General features: G+C 43.1%; 2 protein-coding genes across 7 annotated transcripts in view; both read right to left on the bottom strand.

Moving 5' to 3' along the window:
- Positions 1–7574, bottom strand: part of LOC140344470 (uncharacterized) — an 11788-nt gene extending 4214 nt beyond the window's left edge. For 2 of the 6 annotated variants that reach the window (XM_072431610.1, XM_072431611.1), the window contains exons 1-3: positions 7427–7572; positions 1344–5447; positions 442–589 (exon numbers count right to left, since the gene is read on the bottom strand). In XM_072431610.1, coding sequence (XP_072287711.1) covers positions 442–589; positions 1344–4409 — 3214 coding nt within the window. In that variant the 5' untranslated portion in view covers positions 4410–5447; positions 7427–7572. Of the gene's footprint in view, positions 1–441; positions 590–1343; positions 5536–7426 lie in introns of those variants that run through there. The other 4 variants (XM_072431613.1, XM_072431608.1, XM_072431612.1 and 1 more) reach the window with 4 other exon arrangements.
- Positions 7575–9530: 1956 nt separating this feature from the next.
- PDZD11 (PDZ domain containing 11) lies at positions 9531–14826 on the bottom strand. Its single transcript, XM_072429731.1, has 6 exons — positions 14620–14826; positions 12687–12770; positions 12098–12154; positions 11017–11115; positions 10630–10690; positions 9531–9954 (listed from the first exon to the last, which is right to left on the bottom strand). The coding sequence occupies exons 1-6, from the start codon at positions 14710–14712 to the stop codon at positions 9920–9922; spliced, it is 429 nt and encodes a 142-aa protein (XP_072285832.1). The 5' UTR covers positions 14713–14826; the 3' UTR covers positions 9531–9919.
- Between the last annotated feature and the right edge of the window lie 487 nt (positions 14827–15313).

The raw sequence follows: 15313 nt of genomic DNA, 5'->3' as shown, positions 1-15313 counted from the left end.
TATATATATATATATATATATATATATATATATATATATATATATATATAAAAATCGGTCCATATAGAGAACTCTCTTCCCAATTCACTGTAAGGTCATTACAAAGCACAAGGGTGCACTTTGTGTCAGTGCACTTTGGAGCAGTGGTTGCCAATCTTTTCAGGCCAACCGACCACTAAATTTACTGGCTCCGGACTGTGCGTGGGGCGGGGAGCCATGTGTCACTCAAAGAGGAAGAAACTTCCCCTTTAGTGATGTCATGATGTCAGAACCCACCAGCTCTCCCATCGCAGGTCTGAGTCTGCGATTGGAGAGTGGGGGAGTTGCATGCATGGGATATGTTTATTCTCCAGTGTTTAACCTTAACAGACTTCTGTCTTTTTTTTCAATGTAATACTCATTCATTTTGTGGTCTACTCTGATCGGCCAAATTCTCCTTACCAGACGTGTGTATGCCAGGAGCTGGAACTAGTAGACCGCTGACATTCTGTGTTCTTGAAACACCACTGCTGCTTGGCGCGCATAGCTGTGACCGTGTTTTATGCGATGAAGACTCATGGGGGAGATGGGACACCGGAGCAGATTTTGGCTTTATATTAGAAAGGAGAAAGATTACTAGGTACAGTGATAAACTGTAAAAGTGAAAATGGCTGACAAATTGAACACACATCAGGTCAAACTCCTTTTGGTTATATTTTGTTATCAATTTAGGCCTGAAGACCATGTTTTACAAGACATATCCACCCTCCCAACACACACATCCCCCAACACCCTTCTAAAAAGAAAACAATTGCAGCCACCACATCTAAGGACTGGTGAGTTATAGCAATTTCCATTTTTACAATTAGGGTTCAGATATTCCTTAAGGACATGTCTGACAACATAAAAACTGGATAGTGTATTGGATTTCTTCTCAATAAATTATGTACATTATTATCTACCATGAGCCAATACATTCTAACTAGCAAGTACCTGAAATACATCATCAGTGGCCTTCAGATAGCCAAGGAGTAAAAATTTGGAAGAAGATTGCCAGTGGTGGCAATAGGGAGATTGGATCTGCCATTGCTAGATAAAAGCAAACCAAGAGGCAAGTTTGCCTGAATGTGCATACCTGAACATTATATAAAGGGTGAGTCCTCGGTTGACTCAGGTCTGCTTTAAGCCCAGCTTTAGATTTTTGTTGCGGGCATTTGTATGTCCTCACTGCTTTCATAATTAAAAGTTTTCTTTAATACATTACTAGCTCATATTGTAAACTTTGTCTATGGAACTACCAATTGTTCATCCTCCTTATAGAAGATAGAGTTAAGATTTAAACAATGCTTTGTATGTATACAAACCTTCAAACTGCCCACTTTTGAAGTGCTCAAACTGCTCCTGATAATCTTGCTTGGTGGAATGTTCCCCACTTTCCCCCCAATTTTTTGCTGTGCATTTCCCAGACTAGCTCTTGGCAAAGTTTTCTGGGCAAGAGGAGGTCTAAGGGTCCCCTTAACAGGTATCCCTTTAGATGGAATTTTAGTCTGCACAGTTTCTTTTGCCACATTTTGTTCTGTAGGTTTCTGGAGAATATCTAGAGAGCGGCAAGTGATGCTAGGTAAGCCAGACATTTGAGATGATTGTACAGTTTTTTGTACTTTGGTTGGGAGCTTAAGTACCATTTTACTTTTAAGTTTGCAACTTTTATTCTTCTCTGTTGGTGCCTTCAGCTTAGGTTGTGTGGTCATAGAGTCTTGTGACAGATCCTTTTGGGGTGGCTCCATCTTACAGACAAGTGATACATTGGGATCCTGAGGTTCAGAAACTTTACAAGATTTCTGAAACATGTTTAACCTTGTAACAGGTGTAGAAGTAACAAAAGAGAGATTGTCACAAGAAAACACACCAACATCAATGGCATTTTCTTCCTCAATCATACTGCAGGACGCAGAGTCTAATAAGTGACCCTCTGATGCCTTGAAAGGGAATCCTTTATTCTGGGAGGAACAAATGACCCCGCAACCTTGAATGTCATTTTCTTCTGTATTTCTTGAATTTTCCAGGCTAGCTGGCTTACTTTGTGTAATCGTGCTGACTAGAGCTCCATTAGTACAGGCCGTGTCCGATGCAGGTGCTTGCTCTTCTCCATTAGTGACACAGATATCCTCTGCTTTATTAGGAGTTATTTTTTCCTTTTTAGGGGAGAGAGAAAGGTGAGACACATTCAAGGAGTTCTTTGTTGACCCTGAAAGCTTATTGTTCTCATTGAGCACATCACAGGTTGACGCCGAATTTTGGACAACATTTGGAGACACAATACAGTTTTTAACCTCTTCAGGGGATAGCACAAGACATTCAACACGCTTAACCATAGAAGATATGCTGTTAGAATCCAAAGTTCTATCACCATGTATAGGACCAAAGGACACTTCTGCTACGATTTCAGGTTTGTCACCATCATGCACAAAGCTATCCTCTTCTGTACGGCTATGGCAGACTTTTATCTTTGCAGTGACTTCGGTGTCAGCCACAGCTATAATCTCTGTGGTCACACTGGTTTTAGTTTTTCCTTCATCCTGCATCCTGTTTCCAGCATCCTCAGGAACTGGTAGGATAACTTGTGTGGTATTTGCGGACCAATTTGACTCATGATGAACAGATACAATTTCTTCTGTGGTATTTAGAGAATGCTGTGCTATCACTTGAGTGGTATTGGCTATACTATCATGGATGGTTATGATGTCATGAGTGATATTGGTAACAGTTTCTGGTTCTATCACTTTAGTGGTATTGGCTATACTATCATGGATGGATATGATGTCATGAGTGATATTGGTAACAGTTTCTGGTTCTATCACCTGGGTAATATCGAGTAACAATTTTTCAGGATTCAGAGGTTTCACAGAATTTGGCAGCACATCCCAAGTGGAATTGGCTGCATTATTGATCTCAGTGTGTTGTGGTACCACTTTTATCTCTATAGTCGTATTTGCTTTACAATCCTCTTTAGTGACCTGGATAATGTCTTGCAGAATGTCACCCAACTCAGTAGTGTTCAGTTGCTGAGGTGCAGGTTCAATATCCTGGGTCAAATTTGCTGGCTGATAGATCTCCTGGGTAGTGTTAGCACACGGCTTGTTTCCTTCTTCCTGCCTTGCCTGTGCTGGCCATTGACATCTGATATCCTGATCCACTTGATTAGCATGTAAAGTATCAGCCTCTTCATATTTCAAGTAAGTTGGTATGTTACACACCCCATCCTCCTCTATTATTTGGGAAGCATTTAAAGGGATTCTCTCACAAGGGGATGTCGGGATTTGCCTAAATCCAGCTGCTGTGCTGAGGTTACCAGTGGAGGAGTTTGTAGACTGGCACTGAAACGTAACTGCTTTGTCAATTGGTGAAGGCTCCATTTTCCGCCTCTTTATAGCACAGCCTTCATCTTTTTTATCCCCTGTATAAAAAATCCCTTCAGTAACCGAGTCAATGTGCTTTTTATTGCTGCAGTCCAATGAGTTAATGTCCGGCAGCTGCATGTTTGTTTTCTCCAAATCCAGGAGGCTGACTTCAAACAACGAAGACACATTAGAAACTTCTGAAGACAGCATGGATATCATGGATTTCATGGGTGTGCCGTCATATGGAGGAGGTTCAGAATCTATACATGAAATATCCCACACCATCGCTTCACTGTCCTTTGGATTTAACGGATTGTCATTTTCTTTAATCTGCTTTACTATTTCTTGACATTCCATAGCAAAAGAACTTCTATATGGTAGAATATCCAGGAGCTTTTTACAACTGGCATCTTTTAAATTCCCACATGCCACATCCATGGTATGCCCCTCAGATCCTAGCACCATGTTGGAATTCATATCCTGCTCTATAACAGGGGAGAGTTTTCTCTTTACCTTTCCTTTGGATGTTGTAGGTGTTCTGAAATATTTATTGGTGCAGCTTAGGGTGACCTGCCCACTGTCAGGTACCTTTTTTTCAATGTTAGATGTTGGGTCTGAGAAAAAAGATCCCCTAGACAATAAGAAACTCTTTGAATTACACGCAGGTCTTGGCAGGTAGTCCGTGTTTTTCTTTAGAGGGCCAAGGTCATCCTCGTAACACATATTGTTTTTTCCCACTGTCAGTTGTTGTGGAAACAAACTCTTGCCTTCAGAGTCACATGCCGCCTGTCCTTTCCGGAAACACACAGGGTCATGTGACCCAGAAGGGAGTGCAGGCTCATTCTTGATATCCTTCAGTGCCGTGCGTTGAAGTGGAGATTTGGTGCCTGATGGCACCTGGGTGGTTCTTGTGGGGGTGTCCTCCATTTTGCAAAGACAGCTCTGAGGATTTATCGTCTTCACCTTGAAAAAATAAATAAATAAAATGTGACGCTGCCAAATATGCAGATGCTTCATCCAAAAATGCATTTTACATTGGTCAGGTTCACCCGCTTACCCAGAATTGAACTGGCAACCCCAGTGTGTTATTTGTTCTCAGTTTATAACTCACCCTGCTATGAACCTGTACAGTAGAGCCCACATTCTGTGAACACCTGACCCTCACAGCAACAGGAATTAAAAATATAAAAGAAAACACAAGCAGGACACAAGGAAGGGGCAGAGTAAGAGGCTGCCAAGATAAAACAATATATTAATATGACCAACAAGGAAGATTTATAGACTTTGTCACGGGTATGAACACTACTACAACAAGAAATATTGGACCAAATTAACTGTTAATTATCCCAAGTAAAAACGTATTACCTAGATCTTGTTTCTTTTTGTTCACATTTGTGCGTCTCACTTACCATGTTTCTGCCCTGATGGAAAAATACTCTCCAATACTCCAATGACCTACTAATGACTTCCTCACTCATAACCTCATCACACGCACAGCGCCAGGACTTTTCTAGAGCTGCCCCAACTCTCTGGAATGGTCTCCTCGTCGGCTTGCTTCTACTTTCTGCTCATTTAAAAGAGCCCTCAAAACCCAATGCTTCACCCTCACCTAGCCGTCTTCTTCTGTCTCCTAAACCCCAACTACTTCCCACCATTCCATATCCCCCTCCTATTGTGTGACACTTCCCCCACCTCCTAGATTGTAAGCTCTTCACGGCAGGAGCCTCTCCTCCTCCTCCTGTATCACTGTCTGTATACATCTGTCATTTGCAACCCCTATTTAATGTACAGCGCTGCATAATATGTTGGCGCTTATATAATAAAATTGCCATCAGGGTTTACCTTTTCCTAGCCAATCAAGGCTAAGGATCCTGGGAGCAGTAGCCACATACAGCCTTTTCCTTGATTGAATGAGAAAAGGTAAATCCTGATGATACTTCAGCCAATTAGCACTAGAAGTGAATGGGGACACTTGTCCTCATTTGCCCTCTGGTGCCTGTGGATCCCATCGGCTGTACTTCTGTCATGAGTGCAGCTGTAGGAATCATCCTCTTGTGGTGGGATAACCTGCAAGAATAAAAAGGTAAGTACAGGTACACCAGACACATGAATAAAACAACTGTTCACCATTAAATAATAACCAGACATTTTAATAGGTATATTTCACCCTTTCAGGGAATGAGTAATGGCTGTTATATACCTCTGTACTCATTCCCTAGGTGAGGATGCGGAGGTCCCCTTATTAAAAATCCAGCGTTATCTTAAACATTCAGTGTCAGGTAAAAGTTACCTTTCTTGGGGATGTGGGGTTTACAAAAAGCCCTTCCCCTTCCTTGGGACTTCCACTGGATGGCGGCAGATAGCCTGCCTATGGGACATGTTTGCTGGTGTGCCGTGAAATATGTGCCATGGCACAAGAAGTGTTGGGGAAACCCTGGAGCAGGGGTGTCAAACTGAAATACACAGAGGGCCAAAATTAAAAACTTAGACCGGGTTGGGGTGAAACTTAAATTTTTACTGAAAGAAGTGAGGAAGTTTTTACTTCAAATTAAATAAACATTTTTATATGGAAACAAAGAGGTATTGCCTAAAATGTAAAAAACTGTTTAGAAAGTATGATTACAGCTTACCTGTCAGTATAAACTACAATGGCAGAGAGCTGTTCTATAGACGTGAGTGATGCCGCTACTACAATTCCCTGCATTACTTGCATCTATAGAACAGTGCAATGCGGGGCCACACATCGACAGAGAGCCGATCAGAAGAAAAGAATAGAATACATGTTTGTGCACAAGGCTGAGGATCCCAAGACAGCAGCAGAAGGGGAACATTTGAATGATTATATTTGCAAACAGTGGGATATAATAAAAATTATTTTTTCTTTATTTTAAAATCATCTTCCAGCTTACTAGAACAACAAACTTATAAGTTGCTACGGTAGTTGTCTACTGCACTCAGGAAACCCTCAATAACATTTGCATGTGAAGTGAATTACTCTGTATATTGCTATATTCTGATATATTGCCATGTCTGTAAGTTAATATAAAAAAGTGTACAATAACTGTAAACGTTATGTCGCTCATTGCTGGCATCATGGCACAAGTCATTTTTTTCCTGCTGTTGTATTTATCTATATTTAAATAGCCATAAATGTTATGCTTAGTGAGCTTAATAAAGAGTGATTAAGCAAAAATATGTGATTTGACTTACCACACTTTTCAAAGATAAGAATACAGAAAACTGTTCCATAGATGCGAGTGATGCTGAGACTACAATTCCCGACATTACTTGCGTCTATAAAACCGAACAGGCTGCTACTCTATAGAAGCGAGGGATGCCATGAATTGTAGTAGTGACATTACTCGCTGCAGAAAGCAGTGGCGGGCAGGCGGGCCAGATGCAATTCATTTTTAAAACCTCTTCAGGCAGCCAAAGAAATTGACCTTGTGAGCCAGATTTTGCACGCAGGCCAGGAGTTTGACACCCCTGCCCTAGGGAATAAAAGAGGGCAAGGTGGGGGAGGAGAATATAGTATGCTGCAAACAATGTCAGCTCTGCAAGATTTGTAATAAGGGGAGTTAAAGGCCAGGATAACATGGAAATTCAATGTCCAAACTAGATGAGAAGGTTAGCAACACGGTCTCTTTCCCCTATGAGAGGGGGGATTATTATTATTATTATAAAACAGGATTTATATAGCACCAACATATTACGCAGCGCTGTATAATAAATAGGTGTTGCAATGACAGACTAATACAGACAGTGATACAGGAGGAAAGGACCCTGCCCCGAAGAGCTTACAATCTAGGGGGTGGGTGAATTTACACACAATTGGTGAGGGATGCAGCCACAAGGTCTCTTTCCCTATGGGGGAGGGAGCAGCAACAGGTTCTCTTTCCCCTATGGAGGGGCAACTATGAGTTGCCATGGCGTCAGGGTCTCACTATGGTGTACAGACCATACCAGGAGGGTGAAATATAACTCTAATGTAGGTGGAAGAATATTCAGCCCCATTAACAACCCACCTCCCGTGACAGGGCACTCACTTGCTATAACCGTAGCCCGGTCAGAATGATGAATCCCACCGATCCCAGCGGAGAAGCTCGCTCTGCTATGCCGGTGTAGCAGTTAGGATTCCAAATATTTAAATAATGTGACCCGGAAATTGTCTGAATCACGTGACGTCCCGGGAAAATTCAAACATAAACTCTTCCGGCTAAGCAATAAACAAACGGAAGTGACGTCAGAAAAGCGAGGTCAGGACAAAAACAGACGGGGTCATGTGACAACGCGGGAAACTTTAAACTGGGTTGTCACCAGATTCCAAATATCTGAAGAGAGGGAGAAGAAATGGAGATCATATGGGGTACAGGGAGCAAGAACTGCCCTGCTCTTATAGGGGGTGACTATGGTGGGGAATTGGGGTGCTCTAGTATTATAGGAGGGTGACAATGGGGGTGATTAGGGTGCACTAGTATTATAGGGGGGTGACAATGGGGGTGATTTGGGTGCACTAGTATTATAGGAGGGTGATTGGGGTGCTCTAGTATTATAGGAGGGTGATTTGGGTGCACTAGTATTATAGGGGGATGGTTGGGGTGCACTAGTATTATAGGGAGGTGATTGGGGTGCATTAGTATTATAGGGGGGTTGTTGGGGTGCTCTAGTATTATAGGAGGGTGATTTGGGTGCACTAGTATTATAGGAGGGTGGTTGGGGTGCATTAGTATTATAGGGGGTGATTTGGGTGCACTAGTATTATAGGAGGGTGATTGGGGTGCATTAGTATTATAGGGGGGTGGTTGGGGTGCTCTAGTATTATAGGAGGGTGATTGGGGTGCACTAGTATTATAGGGGGGTGGTTGGGGTGCTCTAGTATTATAGGGGGTGATTGGGGTGCTCTAGTAGTATAGGGCGGTGCACTAGTATTATAGGAGGGTGGTTGGGTGCTCCAGTGGTATAGGGGGGTGGTTGGGGTGCACTAACATGATAGGAGGGTGATTTGGGTGCACTAGTATTATAGGGGGTGATTGGGGTGCACTAGTATTATAGAAGGATGATTGGGGTGCTCTAGTATTATAGGGGGGTGGTTGGGGTGCACTAGTATTATAGAAGGATGATTGGGGTGCTCTAGTATTATGGGAGGGTGATTGGGGTGCTCTAGTATTATAGGGTGACGGGGGTGATTGAGGTGCCCTAGTACTATAGGAGCGTGACAATGGGGGAGGGGTAAAAATGCTATACATCGACCAATCAAATATCTTCACCAGTGTACCTGGACTCACCCTTTCAGGGTCCTGATCTCGTGCATGAAACCCTGTGATGGTCGTTTTGTTGAAGAGAATCAGATTTTTTTTCTGATTTACTGAATTGGCCCTTACCATTTTTTCCTAATGCTTATATCAAGGATCACTTCTTCACTTTCCAGCACTTTCTTGCTCCAGGATTCTTTGGTTTCATCAGGAATATTATTATTACATCCATAATGTACAGGGGTGATTGGAGGGGGCGGTATATTCGAGAGATGGAATTTCATCAGCTGGCCAGATGCCGGCTTCACACAAGTCTACTTTATTTATTTTATCTGCAGTGTGATTATGGTGATGACATTGACTGCTGTCTGTAAATAATAGAGAGGATCTATTTGTTTTCACGCCCACCTGTTTATTTTACAGATTTATTTTATTTTACAAATCCAAAAGGTAAACTTTTTCTAGTGTCCGATCTTTATCTAAAATTCATACTACTTGTCTTAGCACCAGAGAGCACTGCTAAAAAGTGTGATATTTGGGGGGGACTCAGATGACTGTACTGGGTAAATTGTCCTTGCCTTTGTAAGGTGCCCCCCCCCCCAACTATAAACCCCTATATTCAACAGTGCACTCCGGCCACCACTGCAGCCCGAGCTGGAATCCCTGATGTTGGCTGCTAATAGAAGCAGTGAGGTGTCTGTCACAGTCATGTGACCCAAAGCACTGAAAGAAATCACATGAACCCCAATATCTGAAGAAACTGGGCAAGTAATTTTTAGATTATAGCAGTGGCATAAATGGCAGTACAAGTCCCCTTTACAAAGACACTTAGCCTTGAAAATACAATAGCATGACATTAATCAGTGTATTAAAACAGGATGCTCATACCAGTAAACTATTTTTGGTACATAAACTTTATTTAGAATCCAAGTACTGCATTATAAAAATACATTTGTACCACCTGTATGGAATGAGTAAAATCCCTAAACTCCCACCCCCTTCCCCACTGAGATTCCTCAGGTTTCCTTATGTGAGGGATATCTGCTATATAAAGACAGTAGAATGTAGTGTCATGCAAAATTCTCCAACCACCTAACAGATTTCAGAGTCAGCCATTCCCCAAATGTAACGAGATCCATCGATTTTAATACAGCAGCAGATTAGAGGTGGAGTTCACCAAATGACGGGTAGACGTTAGACCCGAATGGATATTCCTTTAGGAGTTCATCGCATTATTGGTGGTGCTGCTGCTTTGCAAGGACGGAGGAGGAAGATGGAGATCAGAGATTAGTGAACGGTTCTCTCCTTCTGCCGCTGATAATCTGCAAAACAAGAATGCCATACAACTTCTGATCGCCTGGTGAACAGTCTACAGTACAATCCCCCTGTGTGTATGCCATTGATTTAATTTATTGTTGCATTCTACAGTATTGAAATATCATTAAAGGATTTCCAAAAAAATAAATAATTCAGTTAGAAGCATGACTGACTAAAATATGTAGATATATGCTACACATATAAACAGCTCAGCCAATACATCTCTATATAGTCATGCCACTGGATTGAGGAAATTATACATCTGTGGAAGGTGAGTTAAACTAGGTCAAGGGAAAAGAGTGGGGGGTTGAAAAGAATAAATGTGTTTTGTATTAAAATCCACTTATATTTTAAAGTGGTACTATAATTGTGCATTACAAAATTGCAAGCAGGCAGAATTTTTATTGCAGAAGGGAGGGGTGATGTCTGAAGTTCCGACTCCCAGAAAAGGATTGGAAGAAGATGGCAGTGGTCAAGAGAGTTGGAAGGACCATCATCTATCTCTTCTGAAAAAAAGGATCCGCCTGTTTTCTATTTTATTTTCAATTATAAGGTTTAGTTCTGCTATAAAAATGTCCCCTTCAAACTGGCTGCAAATAATCAACTGTTATAGCCCTGCTAATAAAATCCCTGTTCCCCCTTCTGCCGACCCTGACAGCCCCCTGCTCACTACAACTTACTGTAGGGAAAGAAGCGCACTTGCATGTAGATCTCTCTGGCAGTTTTCAATATTTCCACAGCCTACAAGAAAGAAAAAGATGCATAAAAAGGGTTCTGCGCCCTAAGAATTGTGCATAGAATCCAAGAGAATCACATTCCTATCTACATTATTTCCAGGGATGGGAATTTTATTTTATTATGTTGCTAGGGGGGTGGAAGAGGAACCAGAGAAGACAAAATATTAACAGATTTAGCTTCACCAATAATGTAACGCATCATTATCAAAGAAAATAAAATCATGTCCAAAAATACACAAAAACCACATGAAAGGAATAACGCAGACAGGAAATGAGTTTGTTAGTTTAGCTCCCATTTTCAGATTTCCCTCTTTGGTGTTGTCTCCGTACCTTGCTGTGCTCTATATCCTGGAAATCCACATTGTTCACAGTGAGCACCTGATCTCCTTCCTGCAGGCCAGCACGATGAGCATCAGAGTCAGGGATGACCTGCATACCGAGACATAACATTATAAAAACACAAATTGATATAAGGAATCTAACATGTATGATGTTTTCTACTGCAATATGTTAGTAGTTAGTAACTCTTCCTACAGTCCTTCTCATACAGTACCTAGAGAAAAGTCTGTGGGCACTCAGCCAATACTTTGTTGGACGTCCTATTAAAAAACCATGGGCATGATTATTGAGTAACCCCCCCCCCCTCTATATAGTCAGTCATATGGAGTTGCTAATTTCCCCCATAAAGCAATTAATATGGAGTAAACCCCCTCCCCAAGCACCATGGTCTTTAGTATCGATTTGCCTTCCTATAATATCCTCCATTCTTCTGAAAATCCACAAAAGGGTGCCTGTTAGAATTTCCCCCCTCTTGGTGAGGTTTAATACTGATTGTGAGGATTTGCCCCCATCGGTGAGGTCAGGTACTGATAGTAAGGATTTCCCCCTACTGGGGAGGTCAGGTACTGATAGTGAAGATTTGCTCCTGTTGGGAAGGTCAGGTACTGATAGTGAGGATTTGCGGATTTGCCCCCATTGGGGAGGTCAGGTGCTGATGGTGGGGATTTGCCCCCATTGGTGAGGTCAGGTTCTGATAGTGAGGATTTGCCCCCATTGGTGAGGTCAGGTACTAATGGTGGGAATTTGCCACCATTGGTAAGGTCAGGTACTGATCGTGGGGATTTGTGAGGTCAGTCCTGACTTTAGATGAGAAGACCTGGCTCACCATTCCCATTTATCCCAAAGGTGTTCAGTAGGCATGGGATCAGGGCTCTGTGCAGGGGAGATTTTGAGAACAATTACTGGGCACAGGAAATAGACAATTGTACTGGGTTGGCTTCAGTTCCATTGTAGGGAAATTTGTGACTACTGTTCGTTAGGAAACAAAATGAATGAACCTGCCTAACACAATCAGAGTGGAGCCTGAATTCTCCCAAAAATAAAATTATTAGACCAACAGAAAGCTGCATACCTTAGATATGAAGATCCCGAGCTGAGATGCCTTCCCTCCTCTGATATTAAATCCCAGCTGCAAATATAAAATGATAAATATCTGATTGGATGGAGACACACACAGCACCCTCACCCTGTCACACCAGCTTCCAATAGAGACAACATGTAGCTAGACAAGCAGACATTTTTTTTTGTTATAGCTATGTTAAAGTCAAACTCCCGGATAAGTAAATATTCTCTAGGTCATGTGTATTATTTTTAATATCTCTGTGTGCTTTGTGTATTTCCTACAGATCTGTACAGTAACCCAGTGTAATAGTTTACCTCTGTGCAAGAGCTTCCTGTAATACAGACCAGTCACTGTCTTTTTAGAGTGACTGGTCTTGGCTCCACCCCCTCCTGTAGGTTTCTGCAGGAAGCCTAAAGAGGGTGGAGCTCAGAGGCCCCTCCCACTACAGATCTGCTCAGATAATGTACAGCACAGTGATGATGTCTCAGCTACTCCCCCCCCCACACACACATGCCTAGCATAGCTCTGACAAAAACAGTGTTCTAGGTATTGAGGTACAGGTGATTCCAAACACACAACACAGAAGATGATCACTCACCTGGGCTCCTGGAGGCTTCTTCAGCAGGATAGAGCGAGGTAGGAAACGTGTGAGCTCATTGTTATAATCTGAGCTGTAGATTCGCTGTGAAGACAACAAACAATGATCATTATTCATAAATATGAAATTAAAAAAAAAACAGAATCACCCAGATATCTAATGATGATAAAATGTACCAATGTACCATATACATCAATATGGGCTGCTGTAAACATCAAAGCCGAGGTGAACCTGACTTCCACTCCAGTGATGGCCCCATGGAAAATGTCACGGTGGGTTTCCTGATGGTGACAACACTGACCCATGCCTGTGTAATGCATTAAATTAGAATATATTATAGCCACGGCTATAATAAGATGTTAAATGCTATTATTTCACCGGTCAGGGAGGTTCAATGTTTTGTTTTGTCAGTGCATGACCAATAAAATCTATGTTTTCCATTTCAATCATCGTGTATTTGTGTCATAGAATTCTCAGTGATGTATGAGATTATGGGAATCTATGGGAGGGGGAGGGGCACACAGATGATACATTGTTTCCAATCCACTGATCATTCATTGCAACATTGTAACTATTTGCATAGTGTCACTGGCGGCCTCTACTGGGCTCTAGGTGAACAACAACCTGCTAGTGGTCATGTTGGTTTAAATATTCAGCCAGGGCAGGTGGTGGTGACTGGTGACCAGTAACTGCCCGTATGGGGAGCCGCCCGCCAGTAACTGCCCGTATGGGGAGCCACCCTCCAGTAACTGCCCGTATATGGGGCCGCCCGCCAGTAACTGCCCGTTAAACTGCCCGTTAATGGGGCCGCCCGCCAGTAACTGCCCGTATGGGGGGCCGCCCGCCAGTAACTGCCCGTATGGGGGGCCGCCCGCCAGTAACTGCCCGTATGGGGGGCCGCCCGCCAGTGACTGCCCATATGAAGGGCTGCCAGTCAGTAACCTGCCAGTAAATGCCTGTATGGGGGGAAACCTGCCAGTAAATGCCCGTATGGGGGCAGCCAGTCAGTAACTGCCCGTATGGGGGCAGACAGTCAGTAACTGCCCCTATGGGGGCAGACAGTCAGTAACTTCCCATATGGGGGGCCGTGCGCCAGTAACTGCCCGTATGGGGGGCCGCCCCCCCAGTAACTGCCCGTATGAGGGGCTGCCCACCGGTAACTGCCCATATAGGGGACTGTCAGTCAGTGCCTGCCCAAATAGGGGGCCACCAGACAAGAACTGCCCGTATGAAGGGCCACTGGCCAGTAACTGCCTGTATGGGGGGCCGCCCGACAAAAACGGGACATATGAGGGGCCGCCAGTCCATACCTGCCCGTATGTGGGGTTGCTGGACAGTACCTGCATATATGGGGGCCTCTGGCCAGTAATTGCTTGTATGGGGGGCCTCTGGCCAGTAACTGCCCATTATCAGCGGTTAGGAAGCAGTAATGACCCCAAACACCCATGTGAGCAAACAATGACAGCAACTGACAGAAGAAGATACAGAAACCCAATAAGGAAATATAAAGAGTCCAAGGTATTCCTTTTTAACCCTTTATTAACCCCCAATCACCAACCTGTCTATATCTTTTGTTTTTATTTTTTTTTTCAGAGAATAAACATTTCCAGACTATAATATCCCTCAAATACAGAATTAATATTATTATTAAACAGTATTTATAGAGCGCCAACATATTACGCAGCGCTGTATAGTAAATAGGGGTTACAAATAACAAATACAAACAGTAACACAGGAGGAGAAGAGGACCCTGCCCCGAAGAGCTTACAATCTAGAAAGTATTATTTGCTTTCCTGCATTTAGTATTGACAATGTTATAGTGGAATGAACAGATCCATAGAGATGTAAACATTGTTCTGCTCCATAAGCAGTGATCTGGAAGAAAATATAAAGATAGAGATTGTGCTGGGAAAGTTTCTTCCATAACACTCACCTCCTGCAGGGGGATCCAGGCTGGGGGGTTCTCATAGGGTGGCAAGAAGACTACAGGGTAGGGGTAATCCTCATAGGTAGTGCGCCCCTCCATTCTTACAGCCACATACAGCAGTCTGGAATTAGAATTCTTCTGGTGACAACATCACACACCGGGCCTACTTCCTATACACTGCGGGGACCCGGAAGTGATCATTGAGAAGCACAGAGTGGGGGGGGGGGGGGTAGCCTAGTGTTGATAGGCGGTGCTGAGACTTTGGAGAGGGTTAGTTATTTGCATTTTAAGCGAAGCCACGCCCACCAGAACGTAGATAACACGCACACTGACTTCCAAAGGTACCGCCTTCACGCCAAGGGGCTGGACGTCCTGGATCGCCATTGGCGAAAGCAAAATAGTTGACGTTCACTGATTGGGTAACAAATTGGCTGCAGGAAGGAGTGAACTCCATATTAGGTGAGGGCATTTCCTGGCAAAAGTTGCTGTAAATTATTAGGAATAACCTAGCTAGTGCCCCAACACTAGGACAAGTCAGTCAAAAATATATGGGATGTAATTGGAAGCTTTCTGCAGGTGTATTCTAGAATCAGTACAGGGAAGACATGCAGGGAAGAAACATAATGTATGAGAACTGTTTAGGGGTACATTATGGGTGTATTTAATCCCTCTTTACAAAGAGGATCTGTCACCTGCAATG

The sequence above is a fragment of the Pyxicephalus adspersus genome, chromosome Z, assembly GCF_032062135.1.
Source record: "Pyxicephalus adspersus chromosome Z, UCB_Pads_2.0, whole genome shotgun sequence".
NCBI lineage: Eukaryota > Metazoa > Chordata > Amphibia > Anura > Pyxicephalidae > Pyxicephalus > Pyxicephalus adspersus.
This window is presented reverse-complemented; position numbering and strand designations above follow the sequence as displayed.